This window comes from Lontra canadensis, unplaced genomic scaffold (assembly GCF_010015895.1).
Source record: "Lontra canadensis isolate GAN:19392208 unplaced genomic scaffold, GSC_riverotter_1.0 scaffold18, whole genome shotgun sequence".
NCBI lineage: Eukaryota > Metazoa > Chordata > Mammalia > Carnivora > Mustelidae > Lontra > Lontra canadensis.
The window spans coordinates 4861564-4883520 of NW_022631012.1; the positions used below are offsets into that span (position 1 = coordinate 4861564).

Below are 21957 nucleotides of genomic sequence, written 5' to 3' on the forward strand. Positions count from 1 at the left end.
TTGGGTCATGATCTCAGGGTCCTGGGATCGAGCCACACATCAGGCTCTCTGCTTGGCAGGGAGCCTGCTTCCCCCTCTCTCCCTGCCTACTTATGATCTCTCTCTATATACTAAATAAATAAATAAAATCTTAAAAAAAAAAAAAAGCCATCAATATGCCTGCACTGTGAGAGGTGCTGAGGAGAAATGTAGGCAAGAGAAGCCCCGGGCTCAGGGGAAATTCTCCCAGCGGCCACTGGGGAAGTCTGGAAAGGCCTTACCCAAGAGAGGACTGCTGAGCCCCTGAGGGATTTTGAAACACCCCAGTTCCTGGTGTTTACCTTTATTCTTGCAAAAAATAAAAAATCTGAGGCAAAAGCAGAAGAAGAATTTGTTGCTATTTGTTTTGGAAATGTATATTTTCACTTTTCTTGCCAAGATTGTATTCCTAAATCAATTGCTCATTTGTTTATGTGCAAGTGTGCATTCAGCCTCAAAGTGGAAGTACTTGATAAATAAGCCATTTTTCTCAATTAGAACTATGCATGATGTTCTTTTTAAATAAATATATTCCTGAGTTTTATGAAAGATAAATCATATTAATGTTTACCTGCATGGTGAAAGGTTACACATTTTCTCTGTGATCTGCAATTTTGTTAAAAACGTAAGTATGAAGCTTGAGTTAGGTGGAGAAATACTGTACATATAACATTAAGCCGATTCTTACCCTTAGATTTTTCTACCTACTTGCTAGAACATTTTCCCATAATTGTGCGATAGCAGTAAAAAAATATATAAAAATAAACAGATCTTCAGTAAGACATTTCTTTATTATTGCAATAACTATCTGAGGCAAAACCCATATTATGTTACTATATCAGCAGCCACACTAGCTTAAATGACTAAATCCTAACCCATGGAGCAACAATCCAGACACCCTGAAAAGAGCCATTACACCTGTAATTATGACTCTGGACTAGCAAAAATGCAAGTTCTTCAAGTCCAAAGATAACCAGAAGTAATACATTCATCTTGAGCTCTTTGGATCATGTTTTTCTATTTAGTTTTTTTTTTTCCCCCTTGCCTTGAATGATTTATTTTTATTTCCTCTTATAAGGAATACCAGTCAATTCTTCAAAGGTTGATACATTGCTCTAAATGAAAATTATAAATAACAGTATTAAATAAAAAAAGAAACCACTTAGATTCCTCATGTTTCTATTAGGGATGAAATAAATTTGCATTTGTTTTGTCCACATTCAGCAGTGCAGTCTTTTCTATTGCTGAAATATGCATAATTCCTCTTATTATTTTCCACCAAAGAGTCCAATAGAGCACATAAAGACATCTCTAGCAAATATGAAATCATCCTCCTTCACTCACCAAATAAAATTGGTCTCTTACCAATAAGCAAAGAAAGGAAAAAAAAAAGAAAGAAAGAAAAGAAAAGAAAGAAAGGCTGATAGAATTGTCTTCATGCATAAAAAAGTAAAGTAAATTATTTCTGTGCTCAGCTCTGGTGGCAAAAAACAGCTATCTGTCACTAAGACTAACTCAATCATTATTGCTCCCCATAGCATCTCCACACCAGAGAACTTTCATTATTTAAAGGGGATGCCTGAGAAGAGCAACAGTAACACAGAATAATGAATCACAAATGATAGAATTTCAGGATGGGGCTGAAAATTTACTTCTCCATAGGCACCCCCTCAATTCTTACCAGGTGAGATTCCCATAACAGATGTTATCAAGCCAGACTTGCAGAGTGCATGCTTACAAGCTGATTCCCAGAATATTTTCTGGGTGAGCGCAAAACAACTCTTTAACTTTTGCTCAATCTTCAAATAGCTAGATCAATAGCATGTTAGGACATTTTTTAATATCTTGAAAATTAGGGTGTATTAAATTGGAATGGCATATGAATGTAATCATGTTCCTCTCTTTTAATTTGAATGCAAATACTAGGTAGGTATGTTCATATGAAATCCAAAGTGATATCTCTTCTGTAGTATTTTATTTAAATCTCTCTGGTTATTAATTTCTACTTTTCAGGCATGTTCATCAAATAGTGTAAAGCATTTCAGTCCTCCTCACTGACAAAATAAATGTTGATTCTTCTTCTTCTTCTTTTTTAATACATGTTGATCCTGACCCAGCACAGCAGTTACAAAAACACGGATAAATTAGATCCCTTCCCACATTCACCGCTACCCTAATTCTGTGGGGTACCCCGAACTCCAAGACAGGAAGCTGATTGCCTCTCTCTATATTTCATTCTTTCTGCTGCTTTTGTCTGACACAGAGCTGGCCGGCATGTCATTACATAGGGAAGAAAATTGACTTTATTCCCTACTTGTTCTGATACAAAATTTTATTTTGAGTCCCATTATAATAAAATAAAAGAAGAGACAGTTTGAAGACACGATTCATTAGCTTTGGGCCAGTGATTTAGATAAGGTTAAACCTCTTCAGAGTCAAATGCAAGATGAATCATCTTAAGTGAACTTAAAGCTCATCTAACAATGTGGAGATTCGGATATGCCCTCCTCATCTCTATCTGCCCACATTGGGCTGGCCTCCATTTTGTCTGCTAAAAAGAACTTCCATCAGAGGGAGATTTTTTTTTTTTTTTAAAGAAATCAAGTTAGATGAAAGCTTATTTTAGGGACAGGGCTATACTATTTTTCTTTTTCCAAAGGAAAATAAAAGCCTTAATTTGGAACAAACTCAAAATAGAATAATTACTAAAAGAAGTATAAATGCTGAATTTGTGATTCCAAACCGCCTTCTGAAGCCTCAATAGGGAATGATCCACTTATATTATATTGTAAATCAAGGGAGCATTATACCAAGCAAGAATGTGATCAGCTGAACGGAACATATTGCAGAAAAGCACACAGTTTTAAAATATGTGCAATAAAGTATCCGTCTGTTATCTGGTATGTATGTCTGTGTGCTGGTATGTTTCTGCTGATCTTTATTGCATTCTGGGAAACATGCCATACATGTAACTCTTCTCTCCCCTCCCAGCTTTCCTTGCTTTCAGAGTTCAGGGGCAAACTCTACAAAGGTCACACTTCCCTCATCGCATAAAAGAAGCTAAACACATAACACAAAGAAACACCAGATAGCTGTGATGTTGGCCTTTTCATAATCCTCAGTTCCTCTCTACTTAGCAGCTGAAAATGACAGTTCTGAAATTTTTGGAGGGGGAAAAACACCTTAAAAACAGACAATCAGACTTTTACACCCTCTGCCATAATCTTTTAATGGTTAGACAGCAGGGCTCAGCTTCTACAGCGGGAAGTCTCTTGTGTGTTCTCTGGTTTTATAAACAATACGAGCCTTTCTCCTGTCTCTCTCTGACTTCCAACGTAGATTTTGTTGTTGTTGTTTAAAATTCTACCCTGTCATCTCTGCAACTTCCTCCACTCACACTTAGTCTTCAATAATAAATGATAAAAGGAAATGGAATAAATTCCCCTTAATGAGGAAATTTTCACCTGGCACAGAGGAGCTGGGGAAATCTATTAACCGACTGGAGGAACGCCGGCAGCATGGCAATTACCAAGGGAGCCTGCACACTTCACACAGTCCTCTCTTCCACTTGACTGGCTTTTATCTGATCCACCAACTCACAAGTAATACTAAACAAATTTCTCTCCAGATTGCACAAGCTCTAACGCGAAAATGAGCACTCCACTTGGCCTACGATTACGGGATGGATGGGCTTGCGATTTTATTACTGTCTTCTTTTTAAAAATCCCCGAAAAGGCAGAAGCTGAGAGAAGCATGAGGGCCTGATCCTCAGCAATGACACCTGCTTTAATAAGGACGGAAAAAAGAGTAAGATTCGTGTTCTCTGCCCTGAGACCCCCCCCCCCCACCAGTCAGTCTTTCCCCTGACTCTTGCATGGCTTCAAGGATTATTTTTGGCATTTTGCAGGTTCAAGACCATGCCCCAATGCCAATAAGGCAAGCAGGGGAGAAGTTATTTGTCTTCTCATCTTTTTTTTTTCCCCCAAGGAGAAATGCAAAATTTTCCTTAAGAGAAATGCAAAAAACGTTTTTCAAAAGCAGCAGTCGTGTTTAGAAAAGCAAAGTATGAGACCTAGGCAATTGGGTAAATACCGCTATTTTCTCTTAATTCTTCAAAGCACGGTGCTTTGTTACTATACAGTGCTGAGGTCTTTGGAGGAATTAAAGAACACCTTGATCTTTACCTCTCATCTACAGGGCAAACAATACCCAGTGATCCAATGTTCATGGGAAAGCACACCAGCATGAAAATTATCTATGAAGATCTAGGTCCACTTAGCGCTATTGCAATATGCTACAATCTTACAAGTGTTGACTTTCGAGGGACCAGACACTTAAAACTGTATTTCACCTTAAAGGCTACTAAAAACAACAGAATCACACAAAGAAGAAAAGCTTATGAGCAAATGATACTGTAGATACTTTTTAAGCAGGCAATTTTTAATCCATGAATCTTAACATTCTTTTTTTTTAGCCAATCTTTAGTGATCACAATAATCCAGAATTACTATGGTATTATTTTCGATCTGGTAAGAACAACTTATATAATACTGATTATAGTATCATGATTATAGTCTATAGCTACCAAGTAATAATAATGTGGAAAGTGGCCTAATATAGGTTAATTGTAATTTTTGAGACATAATAAATCACATTTTATATCTCACTGATTCCTAGCTGAAAATGCTGTGACTCTCCTACGCTCTGCCATAGATTTGGTAATGATGAAAAACAAACAGAAAGCACCCTGTCACAGTAGTAAGTCATGTCTATAATTGTATAAGAAAGTGTTCTGTTACATTCAAAAAAGCATGTTTTTACCAAACAACTTTCACCTGATCAGACTGAACTAAAGGGCAAAGTGCATACCATAGAATACTGCTTCTCCTACTTCTGATTAATAAGTTTATTTATAATTTTAAACCCATTCAATAGGTCCTTTTCCCCAAATTAAGATGTATTCAGTAAGGAAAATCCTGGCTTTTCCCAAAATATAGGTTTTTTATATGTCCAGAATTTAAATCCAACAAAAACAAATGTTGCATAAGGCCTCAGTAGAAAACTGAGATTAAATGAGCATTCTTTGATGTTATAAAATCTGTTCTCTCACAAATAAATTTATTTGGAAGTCCTATATTTTACAACCTCTCCATGATCTTTGTTTAAAGAAAGTCATGTTTCCACAGAGTAGTTTTCCACCTACCAGATGTGTTGTTCCAAGCAACAACAGTATAATTTTCAATATATAACCTTCTTTGACTTCTAAAAACTATTACTTAGAATCTTATTAAAATAAATTACTTAACTGAATCTTATCTACTGATAACTGCTGCATAGATTTTTTTCTTGCTAAATGTAACATACATAGGAATAATTTTTGACCAAATTTTTTAGTTCTTGAGTGAGCAAAAGTAAGCCCAAAAAGAAAGGGAGGGGATAGAATGGAAAGTCATTTCTAGGAGGATGTGGAAAAATTCTAGTTTTAAATTCCTGATAACATATCACATTAGATCGGTTAATTTGAGGATTATTACCTACATGGAAATCAAAAATCTTTATCACTGAGTGTTTTTCAGAAGAAGACATAAAAATAAATATTAACACCCTGGACAGCAAAAATTCTCATTCACTTCATGCTAATGACTATATACTCAAGAGCAAATTGAGTAGCTCTCCCTTCAAGCTGCCTAGAGCAAAAGATGGTCAATTATACCAGTCCATCAGCTAAAGAGTAGGCTAGGTTGGGGAGGTCTAGGTAGGGGAGGGCTAGGTAGGGTAGGTAGGGTTAGGTAGGGGAGGGTTTGAGTCAGTATGTGTAATATCACCACGGCCATGTTCACACTGAGGTGATGGCCGTTACTTTATCATCATTATGTGTCATTGGCAAAGAGTGTCTAACCACCTATGTCAACCCTAAGTAAATATCTCTGGCCAAATCTAGAGTCAGGCACCAACTCTACTGAGAGAACAATCCTATCAGACAGACAAAATGATAAATCTGTGAAATGTTTGGCACAATGCCAAGCAGGTAAATAAGTGCTTCACAAATGCAGATGCCAGGGCATGAGGGAGAAGGGGAAGAGCGCAGGTGCCAGGGAGGAGAAAGAGTGAGAGAAGGAGGGACAGAAGCAGGAGGAGCTATTCATCAGTACAAAACTGGAACGTCATGTGGCCCCATCGTCTCAGCATTTCTCAGACTTTTCCTCCCCTCTGCAACATTCCCGTAGCTCTCCCCTGACATGAGGGCCAACATACTCGGCTTTCCTTGCAAATCACAACTGATCTTCTGGAGAGCATGTGCACCCAAGCATTTTCTACACCGTGGGGAGGCATGGCCACTACCTTACACTCCGTAGGACAGAAATCATGCATTTTACCTCCAAGGCCGGACTCAGGTGCTCTATGCCACCATAAAGACACTTCAGGTATGAATGGGCAGGTGAAAAAATTCTGGGGGTCAGTGAGCTAGCTTCTGTAACTACAGCTGAGGCAGACAATTTAATGTAAATGTATTCTCCATTGTACACTTCAAGAAATTTTTTTACTGACCTGCATTAACATGGAGGATAAGGTGTTCGCATCTTATTTAAAGAAAAAATATATGTGTATGTATGAATGCCTGTATACAGACAGTCTTCTATTTGAAATATGGCAAAATGTGAAAGGAAAACCCTTATCCCAGCTCTCCATACCCTAGAAAATTCTGTTTACATCTTTTAAAGGTGACTCGCCAGGGCTTTCTCCCTGCCAGGCCTCTGTTTCCCCCACAAGAGTTCCAGAGAAGGGCACATCCCTTACAATGCTTCTGCTCTAAGTGGGGTCAACAATTCAGGCAGGAAAACACACAGCTCACAACTTGACAGCTAAGGAGGAACTGATCTCCAGCTGTCTGATTTAAAAGTCATATCTCTAAAAAGAAGCTTTGAAAAGGGTTAGTGACTAGAACCGCAGGCAGAAGCCCAGGGCTAGATTCCTTACTTTCCTCTGACTGCTGTGACAGAAAGCATGACACACACCTCAATTTGACTCAGTTTCACCATCCACGAAAATAGAATAGTGATATTTCCCACTCGTATCATAACAGAAATGCACCTTAAGGTCAAAAGAGAAATATAGATCTCTTATAAATAATATACCTTTTTTGCCCTAACCTTCTCCACTGGTTAACTAAATTAGAACCTTCACTACACTTGTAAATATTAGTGAACGTTTCTCACAACAACTTTTAAGAAAATTTGTAATTTTGAAAACCTGGATAGTTTTTTTGTTTTTAATCAAAAAATATAAAAATTTTGGCTTGTTGTCAACAGGCAATACAGATTTTATAATGCATATGTAGGTATTATAATGCTTCCAATATATATATCTCCATTTGATAATTTAAAGCAATTAGATAAATCCCCTTTTATTAGAAAGCAGTTTATTCAAAGTCTTCCTACCTAATCAGTAATATATAGTCAATTTAAAAAATGAAAATGTGGAGATGCTGATCTACAATGTCTTCCAACACAGTGAATTTGTATCTTGGACTATATATTTTTCAGGTAATCATTCTGTGGGTCTCTTGAAACGACCAGGAACTATAAATGCATTTTCTAATTTCTCGTCTTTATCATGACTAAGAAATTCTGATTTTCATTTTCTACCAAGAATATGTATTCATTTACTTAATGGGCATATTATCACACAAATATTTTTGAGTTTTTGCTTGATGGAAGACACCGTCTGCCAATGCCCAAGAAAATATATGATCAATAAAGAACTGGAAGCCATTTGTATCTGTTTCAGAGCTGATGCTATGCTTTAGTATAGTGAACTTTATTCTGTGTCCACACTAATCAGCTCTTAAGAAAAGCTTATAATAAAAGTCTATTAAGACATGATATTTGCAATTTGCCTTAATGGAATTTATAATTTAATTGGAGGATGGTACCCACATGCACCAAATAATTAGAGAACACTGAAATGAAACTATGTGCTTCCAACTACTACCTACATTGAACAAATAGGTAGATAATATCCACTTTAATTTCTGTTCATAGACTTAATTTCTTTCCAGTAAGATTCTTACTTTTATGAAACATAGTAGAAACATAACAAAATAAGAGCAAACATGATTTGTTGCTTCCTAAGTAAAATTCATCCATTTACCCACTTCCTCTCTTTTCTTGCATATTTGGTTCTTAGAGTCTAGTTCCTGCTCTTTCCTCCAGATCATCAAATTTGGAAGACTTGCTCAATTCTCTCGCTCTCTACTCTCCCTAAACCACACAATATTGTTGAAAGTGTCTTCTTATTTTGTTTATTCTGTTTTAAAATTTCTCTTTTCTTGGCTCCCCTGGCATTGGGATATATTGAAGGATTTATTTGGGGGGTATATTGAAGGGATATATGCTGTCCTTGGATTCCTCAAGTCCTGAACTTAAATCCTGTTTCCAATGGGCACTACCTCTGAAATCTCGAAAAGTTTACTTAAACATCTGAGCCATTGTTTCATTTATAAAATATGAGGTAGGCAGGCACACCTTCTAGGAACTCTTAAATGAACGCTTTATGTGAGGTAACATATGCAGAGGTCTTAGAGCTTTTGTTTTTAACCTCCATTTAACTTTCCTGGATTTGTGTTCCTGCCTCTAGTTGGTCTGTTAAAAGTGTCTGTCTTCTGTATAGCCATGTGTATATATTTAACCTTCAAATATAGATTATAAACCCAATGAAGACAGGTTAATGACTAACGATTATCCATCGACAGATGGCACTGGACCTAGTACCAAGCTTTGCACATAGTAGGTACCTAATAAATACTAATGACTGAGTAAATGAACAAATACCATATGGTCCAATAAGAGTCTTAATAAAGAGAAATGCCATCTAGTAAATACATAACTCATCATGCTGAGATCAGAGATAATGACATAGAGATAATCTATTAATTCTTGACTATTAATAGGTACATGCAAATTATGAGTATATGTTATTGTAAATCAACTTAAGATTTTTTGAACTATCAGTATTTAAGAATCAATACACACAAAATACAAATCTGTTTTTTGAATTATCTAAATATACTCTGAAACATTTTGAGTAAAACATTTATTTTGCCCATGCCAGAATCAAGTTCTCTCTCACACTTTCAAAATACACATTTGTAAATGCTATTTAAATAGTGAATTTAATGAAGACTCTCAGAACATTAAATATTTGATGTAAACTTTTACATTCTATCTGATTCAATAAATTGTTAGTTAAAAAAATTAATGGAGGGCCATCAAATCTATGACATCACCTAAAATATTTTATCACATGGAACATAAAAACAAATTAAAAATGAAATCTATTTTTGGCATTAGGTTCACAGGGGCATAGAAATTCCCACAGTAATACTCCTCTTTCAAATAGAAAAAAATAACTTTCTCATGTAAGCTCCAATTTTTAGTATTCTTGATGTGGTTTATTAGATAAGTGGTTTAGGGTATAAAGACAAACCATGGAATGGTAACATGTAGTAACTGATAAAATTGTTTTCCTTTAGAGTTAATTATTTCACACATAATATGTTATATATTCATCTTAGTTGCATGGCTTCCCAGTAAAATAAGAATGGAGTTTGCTTTTTTTTGTGTTGTTGTATTTTGTTTTGTTTCTAACTAGAAAGAAACTTGAGACTCAGAAATATAGTGTGAATTAGTGGTGAGGTCAGAGGACATCACTCATTTTCTGCAAATCAAGACAATGGGTTCCATTAAAGTGTCCAATCATCACCATTCCCACATTCATCTATACTTAGTATATATATGAATGTTCAGACTGGAGTGGGGAAAACAACCAATGGTATCACAAACATATATCCAGAATAAAGTATCATCAAAATTATAACATGCAATTATATTTTATATATGAGGATATATATATATTTCTTTCCCTAAATTATTTCTATATTTGATACCCTTTAAGACTAAAATTTTTCATTATTAGGGTTTTTTTCTATCAGAAATTACAAATTATTATGAGAAAGCAAAGTGCTGACATTTTTCTGTCTTATATCTAAGTTTTAACAACTTATAGGTGACACTTTTCCCCAAGAAAACTTTAATCAAATATAAGCACAAAAGGTTCTTTTATGGTTCTGCCATGCCTCATGAGCAAGTTAAATAAAAAGCCAATAGAAACGAACATGTGTAGGAGAGGACATTCAAAGGGAGTGTTCCAGCTAAGGTGACACCTGCATTATTACATCTGCCAGAAGTTTGTGGCTGCAGGGAAATGGCCAACTTTACTGAGCTCAATTTAGCACTTGAATGCCCAAGTGGAACTCACCAGGTTTGCCCTAGATTGTTTTCCTAAGCAGTAGGCACACCTATGATTTTTCAGCACTTACCAATGGACACAGTTTATCACACTGAACATGGTGATGTTCAGATGACAATGGGGCCCTTCAAAAGTGTACTTTACTCTTTCTGACTGCATTGACTATAGCAGTAAGTGTCAGTGAAGGAGGAAAAGAAGATTATCAGAATTAAAACAGTAAAAATATGAAGGCTACAGAATATTGGAAAAAAGCAATTACTGGATAATTTGTACATTAATCCACAGTAAATTGAATTTATATTAACAATTAATAGAGAAATGGATCCAAATCTAAGCCCCCTATACTTACATAGTGGAAACTGTACAATGGTCATATCCCCTCTTTTTAAACCTCTAAATTGGACAACAGATTCATTTTGATATGTCAATCAGAAATAGCCAAAGCATCCAAAAATCAAAATAAGGAAATAAAAAAATTAAAAAGACACAAGCAGAAGATAAGCAGATTCTCAAACCTGGTAATTAGCACCCTCATGGTTTTTTTCTTGCCTGTTCATGTTGGTTTTTTTTTTTTTTAAGTATCATTATTATCTTTCAACCTAAAATTGCTAATCCAACTTGATATTATAAATTAAAATGTTTGGAGTGTAATGTCCTGAAATAGTCCCTGCTCATAGACAAGCTTTATTACAGTTGACTTCTTTCCTTACTTATAGCAGAAGGGGTTCAACTGAGAGATCCTTGTACCTGTGCTTGTCTATTAATTACTAACATAGTTGAAAACTTTATCATATGTGCTAGTTCTATGGTGATGGGACTGTCATGCTCTATTGACTACTGTTACTATATTGAAAGTGTCTATTATATGTAAACTTATTTCCCTCTGTTTAATTCATCTTGCCACACTCCTCAACATACATGTACAAATACATGTGTGAATACATATATATATTCATATATATGTGTGTGTGTGTATACATATACACACATTTACATATAGCACAGGAGTGAAATTTCAAACATCCTGAGCTCTGGAGTCCTGCTCAGGTTTGATCTCACACCTGTCATTTATTAGCATGTGATAGCAAGGAAGTTGCTAAGTATCTCAGTGCCTCAGCTTACAACTGTAAAATCAGGATAATTACTGATCTCCTTAGGTTGTGGTAAAAATTAAATGAACAGTGACTGGTATGTAGTCAATAAATTTTCTGATTATTGTCTTACACTTGGAAGGCACTCAGAATTGTTTGATTGAATCAAAATCTGGTTTTCTCTATTAAAAGATATAATTTTAAATCCATTCTTTTGTTACTTTAGGGGATCAGTTACATCAGGAGAACCTAGCTGATGAAGACATTTGACATTTGATTTATTTGATTTATGGTACTTGTACTTTTGCCCTTCAGGTCAGGTTTATTTGCATGACCTGAATTGAATCTATCTATATGCTAATGGAGGAAAGGATTACAGGTGAGGTTTTTGTACTTTTTAATAGATCAAAATAAGTATATTTTTTTCTTATAATGAGTATTTATGAAAATGCTATATGGGAGTAGCATTATGTGTGAAAGAGTGTGGGAAAAATAAACATATTAAAATGTGGATAGCTCAGTTGTGAAAGCCAATGGATAGAGCTTATGCAAACGTCGCAGCTCCACTAAAAACTCTGACTGAACTTTTCTTAAACTCCCTGCAACGTGATCCAATAACATGAAGTTAACAGGTTAAACACCTAAATCCCAGTGCATATGCATTACAGGCATTGGAATCCTATATGATACAAATCACATCACATTGAGTAAAGAGAAACTTTTCAAAACCTAAAGAAATTCACCGTAAAATATGTTATCACTCTAGGTCGATTAATGCTACTACACCAGCTTATAAATTTGGGGAACTTCCTAGAACCGTCAACTTTCCTAGCATGCCCTTGGGCAATTATAAACAATTTAAGAGGAAAAGGAGAAAGTCAGTGAACTCAAGTGGGGAAGCTGTCTAAATAATGGCTATCACCTGAGTTGGTAAGAATGGCTACTGCTTTGGAAGTCTCCCGAGGGCTGCCCTTGCTATGTTCATGTACTGGAGATGGCAAACCGAGTTCTGATGGGAGCAAGCACTTGCAGCCTGGACACTCAGTTGATTATTCTAACACTGGTCTAAGGTCTCATCACCCCTGAACTCAGCTGGGATTTCATATATTATCCTCAGCATGACACACATTCATCTCCACCATTCAAGGAAAGGAATTTCTATAATTTTCCCCTTCTCACGGACATGGAAAACTCAGTTATTTCCATAATGCCAACCTCATTACAAACATTGTTTTGTTTTCCCCATTCCAACCTATGGACACTCACATATACTAAATACATGGGTATATTCCATTTAGGAGTCAAATTCTGAACTTCATCTCAGATGACTGTATTAAATACAAAGCATAGACTGGCCATCAATCTGAATGATGTTCTCATCCTCTGCTAGTAAAGATGTTTATTGGATTTTAGAAGAACTTTAGCACGATTAACAACTGTAAAATAGAAATTTTTGTTCATTAGCATGATGGAGTGTTATTGATCTTCTGATAAGAATAGCATTTGTATTACTTGCTATCACGGCTTCTTTTAAAAAAATACATCTGGTATTAAAACAAGTGACAGTGCATCATCAAGAAAGTTAAGAAATGGCATATTGTAAAATACATAAGCAAATGCAAATTGTGTGACTCTAAAAAATAGTCTTTAAATGTATCTGTCTGAAATCACAAAATACTCTTCATTATAATAAGTAGCTTTTTCATTTTCAGGGGGAAATGAGGGAAAACCTTCTTAGGCATTCACGGTGTGCCAAGCGTCCTTTACATTTATATTGTTTAAGTTTCACAGTAAAACTATCAAGCAGACATTAGCAAAAAGCATGTGAGGCCAGAGAAAGGAGGGAGGTCACGTGCAATTCCACAGTGGGGAAAACTTCACACCTATCTATCTGACTAGCTCCAAAGCCTGTACTCTTTCCAACACACAAGAAAGGAACCAAGTGAAACTTAACCCACATCTGGCATTCTATACTTTGTCCCTTCCTTAAGTTTCCCCTTTTCTCCCAGCTGAGATCCCCAGTGCCTGTTTTCCAGGGGACCTATCAGAAAAGTGCAAAGGGACCTCAGCACACTGGCACCAGAGAGATGCTAAGGAGAGAGAATATGGAGGCCGTGTCAAATCACCCCAAATAGTTACCTCCTGGGTCTACAAGGAAAGTCTGCCTTTCCAATGCTGGAACAGTTGAGATTTTGAAATAAAGTGAACCACAGATAAATGTAAATGAAAAAGAACTGATCTTCATAAACTTTTTGCAAACTGGCAATGCGTAATTCAGCTATATAATGTCAACTGCTAATAGAGTTATTATTACTGTTGGAGTAGTATCTGCCTTGATGACTAAGCCTTCTTGGATATGCAAAGGCTGAGAAAAAGCAGAAGACGCCATAATCTAGGGTAATGGTGAAGATAACCAAAATAGGACAACAAAACTCAAGTCCTACACCCTTACACTCCATCAGCTACGATATCCATTCAATTTCGGACCTCTATGCACCATACAATGACTGTGACAGGTAGCTTCAGTGGACATCTATTCTTTTTTTATTTTTTCTTTCTTTAACTTATTTAACACTTCTAAATAACAATCATTTTCAAATTGCTATGTGTGCATCTAGGAATACTCCAAAAACAAAAACAAACAAAACAAAAAAACAAGAAGAATTAAACAGTAAAGTGTCATTCAGAAAATAGTGAGTTCAAGGTTTAGGTTTACCAACACCATGGATCACCTGTGGAGTCCTTAAGACAAAAGATGACTTTAAATATAATGTTTTAGACCATTCTAAATTATTAAAAGCTTTATATAAAAATTTCTAATGTTGATCAATATGGACAATAGAAAATATGTCTATTTACAAATGTGCTTATGCCATAAAATGAAACCTAAAAACATTAAATTGTCAGCAAATAAATGTAAGAGAATGTGGAAATCAGAAAGATAAGTGATCTGTAACAATAAGTAGGTCTAATCCTCTGAGGACATTTTTCACTCTCAATATACACTTATTTCCACTTAGTTAGAATCTCAACCTGCTTTCTGGTTGCAACAAAAACTATTCAATTAAAACATAGAATTGGTCCAAAAATCAGAATGTATATCAAGTGAAAATTTAAATCACAACAACAGCTGCTATTTTTCACCCCAGGTCTCTCCCACTGCTACGACCGTCACACTGTAAGTTTCTAGCACCCTCCTGTGGTTTAATTGGAGTGGTTTCCTAGGCATTTGAAATCAGTTGTCTGAAACTGGAAGCCGTAGAACAGACTATAATTCAACATGGAAGTTCTGCTGGCCTCGTAAACCAAAGAAAGGAAACGTCAAGTCAGCAAAATTCTAAGATGAACGTATGGGCTCAATTGTTAACATATTTGCTGTCTAGTGTTCATTTTATGTGATCACTAGGAAGGATGACTTATAAGCAACCACAGCTAGTTTCATTTTTGGCAGATCAGAATCCCCCATTTTCAAAACCAAGCATTTGTTGTGGGCAACTGTTCAATAGATGAAAAGGAACCTCGTTTTGCTCAAAAAGAAAAGCAAGTGTTATTACTGCCCAGTTCATGTGCATCTTGATTAGGTAAACACAGTGACTCAATCATATGCCACAGATGAAGGCTTTGAGAGCTTTCCACTGTCTTCAACGTTTTAAGTGATTAATATTTTTACATTTACTCTAATCATTTGAGAATAACTTACCCAAAAACAAACAAACAAACAAACAAAAAAAAACATTTCCTTCTCTCTAAACATATTCCTAGGCTTGTAATTGAGACCTTTTTCCAATAATTGTGTATTTCCGAACCTTCTTAAAGGCAGGAAGCTAAAGAGGATTATACTCTCTCTCTCTCCTAGATTGGTAAATGTTCCTCTTATCAAAGATCCATGATTAAAACCTATCTGTGATTTCATAAGCCTGAGGTGCCCCAACAAACACTCTTCTCATGAAAAATAAAGAAGTAGATTTTAAAGCACTGACACTATCAGAATATTCCAAACATGAAATGAAATTTTAAAAATAATTGGCCATGAAGGAGATAAAAATGTAAATTAGTGAGAGGTAAAGAACTTATTAACAGAACTTGAATGTGGCTTATTTGTATGCTGAACTAGAAGTCCCAATGTTAAAAATATCAGTAGAATGCAAGAGGAATACATTTGCTCATCAACAGACAGCAATATGTACGTTGATATTAAGAGAAAAACCAACTTCAGAACTTAGAAATATTATAGAAAATAAGAATATTATTCATTCATTACTGATTAATAACATTTTGATCTAGGTAATTTTTGGTAAGTTAAATAGCACATGAATTCATAGATGTACACCAATTTTTATAACTTCAAAATACTTAATAAAAATACCACTATGTTTGATGGCAATAGTAGGGGTACAAGACTGCTAAAAAGATACCTTTCAAAAGGTAAACATTGAAAACTGTTATTTCTTGATTGCTACTGCTTACCAACCTTAGCACTACAAACTTCACCGAAGAATTTTGAATTGAAGAATTTTGGCCAAACGGTTGAGGGTAAGAGGAAGACAAAAGCTGCACAGAAGGTATCTGGAGCGAATCAGAACACTGCCTTACCTGTTGAGCCCTTTCAGTGTCTTTTCCATGTTTAAAATGTCACGCATCTTATACAAAAACCACTTGTCAATGGATGTGAGCTTCATAATCTCATCAAGGGACATGTTGTCTTCCAAGGCCTGCCAAAAGGAGAAGAGATGCTTTCTTTGGCAAACATTTTATAAATGTCTTATTTGGTTGAAAACATAGAGCAACCATTCCTCTCCATGTTATTCAGAGAGCTTAAGGCTATAGACTGAGAATGGAACTGATAGGATATCATTGATGTTCCTCCCAATAAACCGACCAATGCTGCTGACTATATCTACTCATGTCGTGCCGAGGAGGTGTCTTGAGTTAATCAGAGCAGTCTGTGCTCCGAAAAATCCCCCTGACAGGCTCTGCTTCCCTGCTTTTTATATAACCATGTTGCTAATTATATCCTAAATTTGGTACATCTCTTTGGAATTAAAGAGAATCTCTTGAACCTACAGTTAAGTCAAATTGGTAGGAAAGCCTAGAATCAATATGATGATCCTTTAACTTGTATTTTGGAAAATTACCCTTTGGCAAATACCATAGTTTTATTACCTCATTCCACGCTCACACAAACCAGTCGGTGAAAATTTATGGATCAAATCTGGCCTACTGTTATTTCTTAGAATATTTCCTCAGAGAGGACTTCAAACAAAAAAATTATTTTGAATCAGTTACTATGACTTTTGTGCTAAGACAGCATTTTACAAAATCCTAATATATTCCAAAACAGTGTAGCAATAACTTCTGTTCTGATAGGCAGCTCAGCTTTTTCCACAAGCTTACTTTAGCAATTTCTCAGAAGTAAAATTACAACTATGGGTCATTAAGCTGAGTAGAAAAGGCAATGGAAAGAAGAGATAAACACTCAAAACCCAAACCCTGATATTCAAAAGAAGTCCACTCTTCTTCTTTACTATTTTTAGGTGTATGTTTATAATCAATGAAAATTAATAATCAGATAATACTCCAAAACCACATATTCTAGAAATGGCACACTGTATTTTAAAATCCCATTAAGAAATTTATGTAACTAGTAATTCTGCTGTTATATTTCAACCCAAGGAGCTTAATTTTCTTTAAACTTTCACTGATATCTAGCAGCAGAGAGACAATGATTATAAGTGTTGAGAGATAGCTCAGCTCATAATTCTGTCGACTAGTGTAAGACAACACCTAATGGGAATACTCAAAGTCTTGCTCATTTTATAATTCTATTCATGTTTCTTTTGTTTAATTCTCCCTGTATATTGCCAGTATTTTGTCTCATTTTCCAAGTGATTAAAGGTGCAATTAGCTGTTGGCCATCAACACTATGAGGGGGATAGAACCTTAAGTCAGTGACACTTTTGACAGAGCAGAGGAAGTTTTCACATGATCACACACTCTCAAGACCTCGCCGTTGTCAGAGGGCCTAGAATCTTGGATTCATTTCACCATGAGGAAGGACAACTACAGTCACACCCCCGGAGTCTAACTGAAAGCCAGGTCCTCCCCGTCTTATGAACTCATCTTCAAGCACCCCAGCTTTGCCACGTCACACGGCTACAATGAGGTTCATAATGATCCCAAACAAGTTTGAGGTTACTTTAATGTTTCCCAAATCAAAAATAATGCCCTGTATTCTCCCCAGATCGAAAGAGATGATGATCCAGTCATCCTGAAAGAAGACTGCAGCAAAAATCAGGCCTCAGAGCAACTTGCCCTTTTGTAAGGACCATGAAATCGAGGGAAGATTTACTCACGCCTTTCATTCTTTTTCCCCTTCAGCCCTCCACCATCCTCTCACTCTCTTTGTCAAAATCACCAAGTTCCTGGTTGCTGGAGTAATGAACAGTAATGATGACCTCTAACAAACAGAAATCAGTTCCTTCTGCTGGCACGCTGGCAGACAATAATTTATACCTCAGACCCTGCATTCCTTGCTTGTATGGAGGGTGCTCTGTGAGAGAAAGGACCTCCACACATTTCCCCTGAAATCTCATCCTTTATAAGTCTGTTAGAAAAGAATGAGAGATTTGCTTGAGCTTTACAGCCTTGCCGGGAACTTGGAAATACTTCCCTTTTTCATCCCCCTCAAAATGGCAGAAATACGATTACTAGGCTTAAGGGAAAAAATCCATTTACTGCCCCTTGTCTAGAAAGAAAAAAATCATATGTATATGAATCTGGTGGAATGCTTTTTTTTAAACAAAAGACTGAAATAAGAACAATAAAGAAGGTAAAAAGCTTTCTGGAATAAGCTCTCGTCTCTGCTATCACCCACTCCCCACCGAAAAATGTTAATTCTCTATTACCATGGAACTCAATATTGAGAAATGTCCATCAAAAGACACTAGCATCTGCCAGAATTTCAATGGAACTTAATGTTCTGCATTCAGAAACCATAAAGGTGAGGAGAGTATACATTATATGCAACGAAGGAAACATTCCCTCCCCTTCTCCCCTCTCAGCAGGACTCGGTATATGGACATGAAAGTTGCAGTGAGTTCAAAATCATTCACAGCATTTTGCTGTTTCTACAAAGGCAAATTACAAAGACAGATTTCCCTTTAAAGACAAAATTCATATTTTCATCAACTCGTCCCACATGCACACATGCATGTATAAAATGGTCAGCGGGGCTTTGTAGCTCCAGGGTGGTTTGATACTGTTGGAGGATTAATGCCTAAGCTTCCTTAAATGTCAAAAAGCCATTCAGGGATTTCTGACCAGACAGGTCCCAGCTGCCCAAGTCACCTTTTATAAAATCAGATGAGCTGAAACTTCAAACCCCAACGCATAGTAAACATGAAGGGAGATTAATATAGCATTTAATTTGCATAAAAGGGAACTAGGGGGTGGAAGTAAGAACTGTGGGGCTTTTTTGTTCTAAAAATAAGACCGATAAAATAATTACACAAAAAAGCCTAGAATCACTGAAGATCTTTAGAGTCATTGTTGTCTAAACACAGAAAATGATGCAAATAAAGATTATTCTAAAGTCTGAGGTAGCCTATACTAAATGATACTATTTTATGCATCTTCCTTTCTAAAACACAATTTTATGCATTTTCAAGGAACAAGTAATCCAAGGGATAAGAAATGGCAGGTCAATACAATCAGACCTACTTAAGAGTGTTGACAAGATATATTCTAAAAGGAAGGAACATGTTATCTATGTGATCATCCTTTAAACCTGCAATGTGTTCTTCAGTCCAGGTTCAAACCAAATTTTCAAAGGAGGGAGTAATATTTCATTAATTATAGAATAATCTGAAAAAAGCCACAGAAGTCTTCAGTATAATGCTAGTGAAGAAAATTATATTTTTCCCCCAAATCCCTGAACTCAGAACCATTTTATGTTTCAGTTTTACTTTAAAGTCCAGGTTGTCGGGGTGCCTGGGTGGCTCAGCTGGTTAAGCGTCTGCCTTCAGCTCAGGTCATGATCCCGGAGTCCCGGGACCTAGCCCCACATCATGTTCCCCCGCTGCTCTGCGGGGATCCTGCTTCTCCCTCTCCTTCCCAATCATGCTCTCTCTTGCTATCTCTGTCTCTGTCTCTCTGAAATAAATAAAATCCTTTAAAAAAAAAAAAAGTCCAGGTTGGCTATATTCTAAAGAAAACAGTCGCTCTGGGCCCCTTATCACATATTACCTTAGCAATGGCATAGATACGGGTGCTGGATGGTTCAGCCAGCTCTCTTCTGAGATCTACGTTGGATGGCCATTCTTTGTTCATTGGGAGACGGGAAGTGAAACCATCTATAGATGGATGGCACATTCTTAAGGCTTTCTGGAAACTTTCCTCAAAGGTGCGACCAATAGCCATGACCTGTAATGCACATTTAAGAACATGTATTTTTAAAAAGAGCTTATATATTTTGAATCCAAAACAGAAGTAGAAATGGATGTTCTTCAGAAAAGATGTAGGAAAAAAACATACAAGAATATAACTGAGATTTAGGTGTTATTATTGTTACTTTTCTTTCTCTCTCCTTTTCTCCATGGTTTTGATAGAATGGGTCTTTAACAATATTAGGTCAGTCTTCTACCACACCAGGAATTTAGCTTTATTTGCTGAGACTGTTGAGGAAATTGCCTGCACCTGCTCTCAATCATAATATTAAACTAAGGAATACATGGAAAGAGCATATGGACACTTTCTTAATAAAATCTTGCTTTTATGCAAATGTTCTTTAAAACAGAAAACAAATAAAGAGAAGTCAGACATATATTAGCACAAAAACAGAACTATTTCCAAATGGGTTATCAGTCACAATCCAAGACAGGTTGGCTTTCTTTATAACTAAGCATTAATATTAACAAAACCTTCAGAATTACAATGAGTACTGACAGATTCAGATCTTGAATGTAGGTGGAGTCTAAACTCCCCATGACAAATTCAACGTGTTTTCCCACCATCTTTCCAGCTGATTGTACACTAATCAATTAGGAAGACCATGTGGTGATTTCATTTGGACAAGTTACAACTCAGAACTAAACTTAAATTGCCTTTGAGCCTAACCAGTTATTTTCAGTGGATAACCACTGTCTTTGAATCTTTCCATGGAATAATAGATTGCTATGCATATTTGGTCTCCAACTTAAAATAATAACAGTGACAATGTTGCCTTCAGTAAACTTCCATGATTCCTCAAATAGACCCAGGTTCCCATTCGTGTCGGTTTGATAAAACTTCATGTCAATTGTGTGACAAGATACATATTCAAAGATTGCTAAAGCCAAACAGATAACATTTCACGCTGCTACCAATTTAATTAGAAGTAAGGAAGATTCTCAAGTACTGAGATAAATAAAATATTAGTCTAATTCGGATAGGCAACTTGCAAGGCATAGTGGTATCTGAAGGGGTACACAACATGGTCCTAATACTTGCTAGCCTAAGCTTGAGAGAGACTGCCAGGAATGAAATATTTTACGGTCCTATCAAATGAGGAAGATATTTCCGGAATATTTAATACAGTTTATAAGTATTACATATTTAAAAGTTGGCCATAAAGTAATGGGTTCTATAAGTAATTCATCATCAATAATTATTTGTAAGTATACTGTACGTAATGGTATATAAAATATGTTCAATGAAAGAAAAATTAACATACCTATATAATAACAAAGGAGTACATAACTGTATTTGCTCAAAATTTGTGCTTTTTAGCATTTTATATTATTAAAATTCATCTTCATTAAGTGAAAATTTCACCATTTTTCATTGGAATAACTGACATGGCCCTAACCCTATTCCCTGACCCTATTCCTCTCCATTCTCAAAGTACCTGTATGTAAATACTGTATCTTAACTTTCACCACAGTTGAATTCATATTACATTGGTTCTATTTATATATTCTGAACTTACCAACTGCAGATAACACGTAACAAATATCTACATCTTATTCTGCATGTTGCATGGAGTAAAAACTCAGGAAATGCTTCCTAACTTGAGTTGAACTAAATGTATGATAGGAAATATTCATGGACAACAAATGTCCCTTAGATAATAAACCTTAAATGAAAACGTTACAGGAATTATCTCATATTCTTTGGCCTATAAATTTTACTGTAAGCAATGTGAAAAAGGGATACTTCCCACAAAATAAACAAAGTAACAGTTGTTTATTTGGCAGAAAAGCTACCAACAAAACTTTCCATGGCATTTGAGTTTTAATGCTATTGTGCACCATGAAGCATGAGAGGAAAAATAAGATTTAAAGCAGCTAGAAAGGACTACTGTTTTTTTTTTTTTTTCACAACTAGTAGGGCATTTTAATTTAAAAGGTCAAATTTTCCTTATCTGTCATTACTTTAAAATCTTGCATTAATATCCTGGAAAGTAAGGAAACCAAAATAATAATAATAGTCCCTTGCACACATGAATATGATTGACCAGTAAAATGTCTTTTTTTCTCTTTTCTCCTGCACTGCTGATGGATTT

The 21957-nt window shown here is 35.8% G+C and overlaps 1 protein-coding gene across 1 annotated transcript in view; it reads right to left on the reverse strand.

Moving 5' to 3' along the window:
• Nucleotides 1–21957, reverse strand: part of CPS1 (carbamoyl-phosphate synthase 1) — a 123946-nt gene that overhangs the window by 44716 nt on the left and 57273 nt on the right. Inside the window, exons 20-21 of the mRNA XM_032859891.1 lie at nucleotides 19662–19838; nucleotides 16011–16129 (exon numbers count right to left, since the gene is read on the reverse strand). Of these exons, the coding sequence (XP_032715782.1) occupies nucleotides 16011–16129; nucleotides 19662–19838 (296 nt within the window). The remainder of the gene's footprint in view (nucleotides 1–16010; nucleotides 16130–19661; nucleotides 19839–21957) is intronic.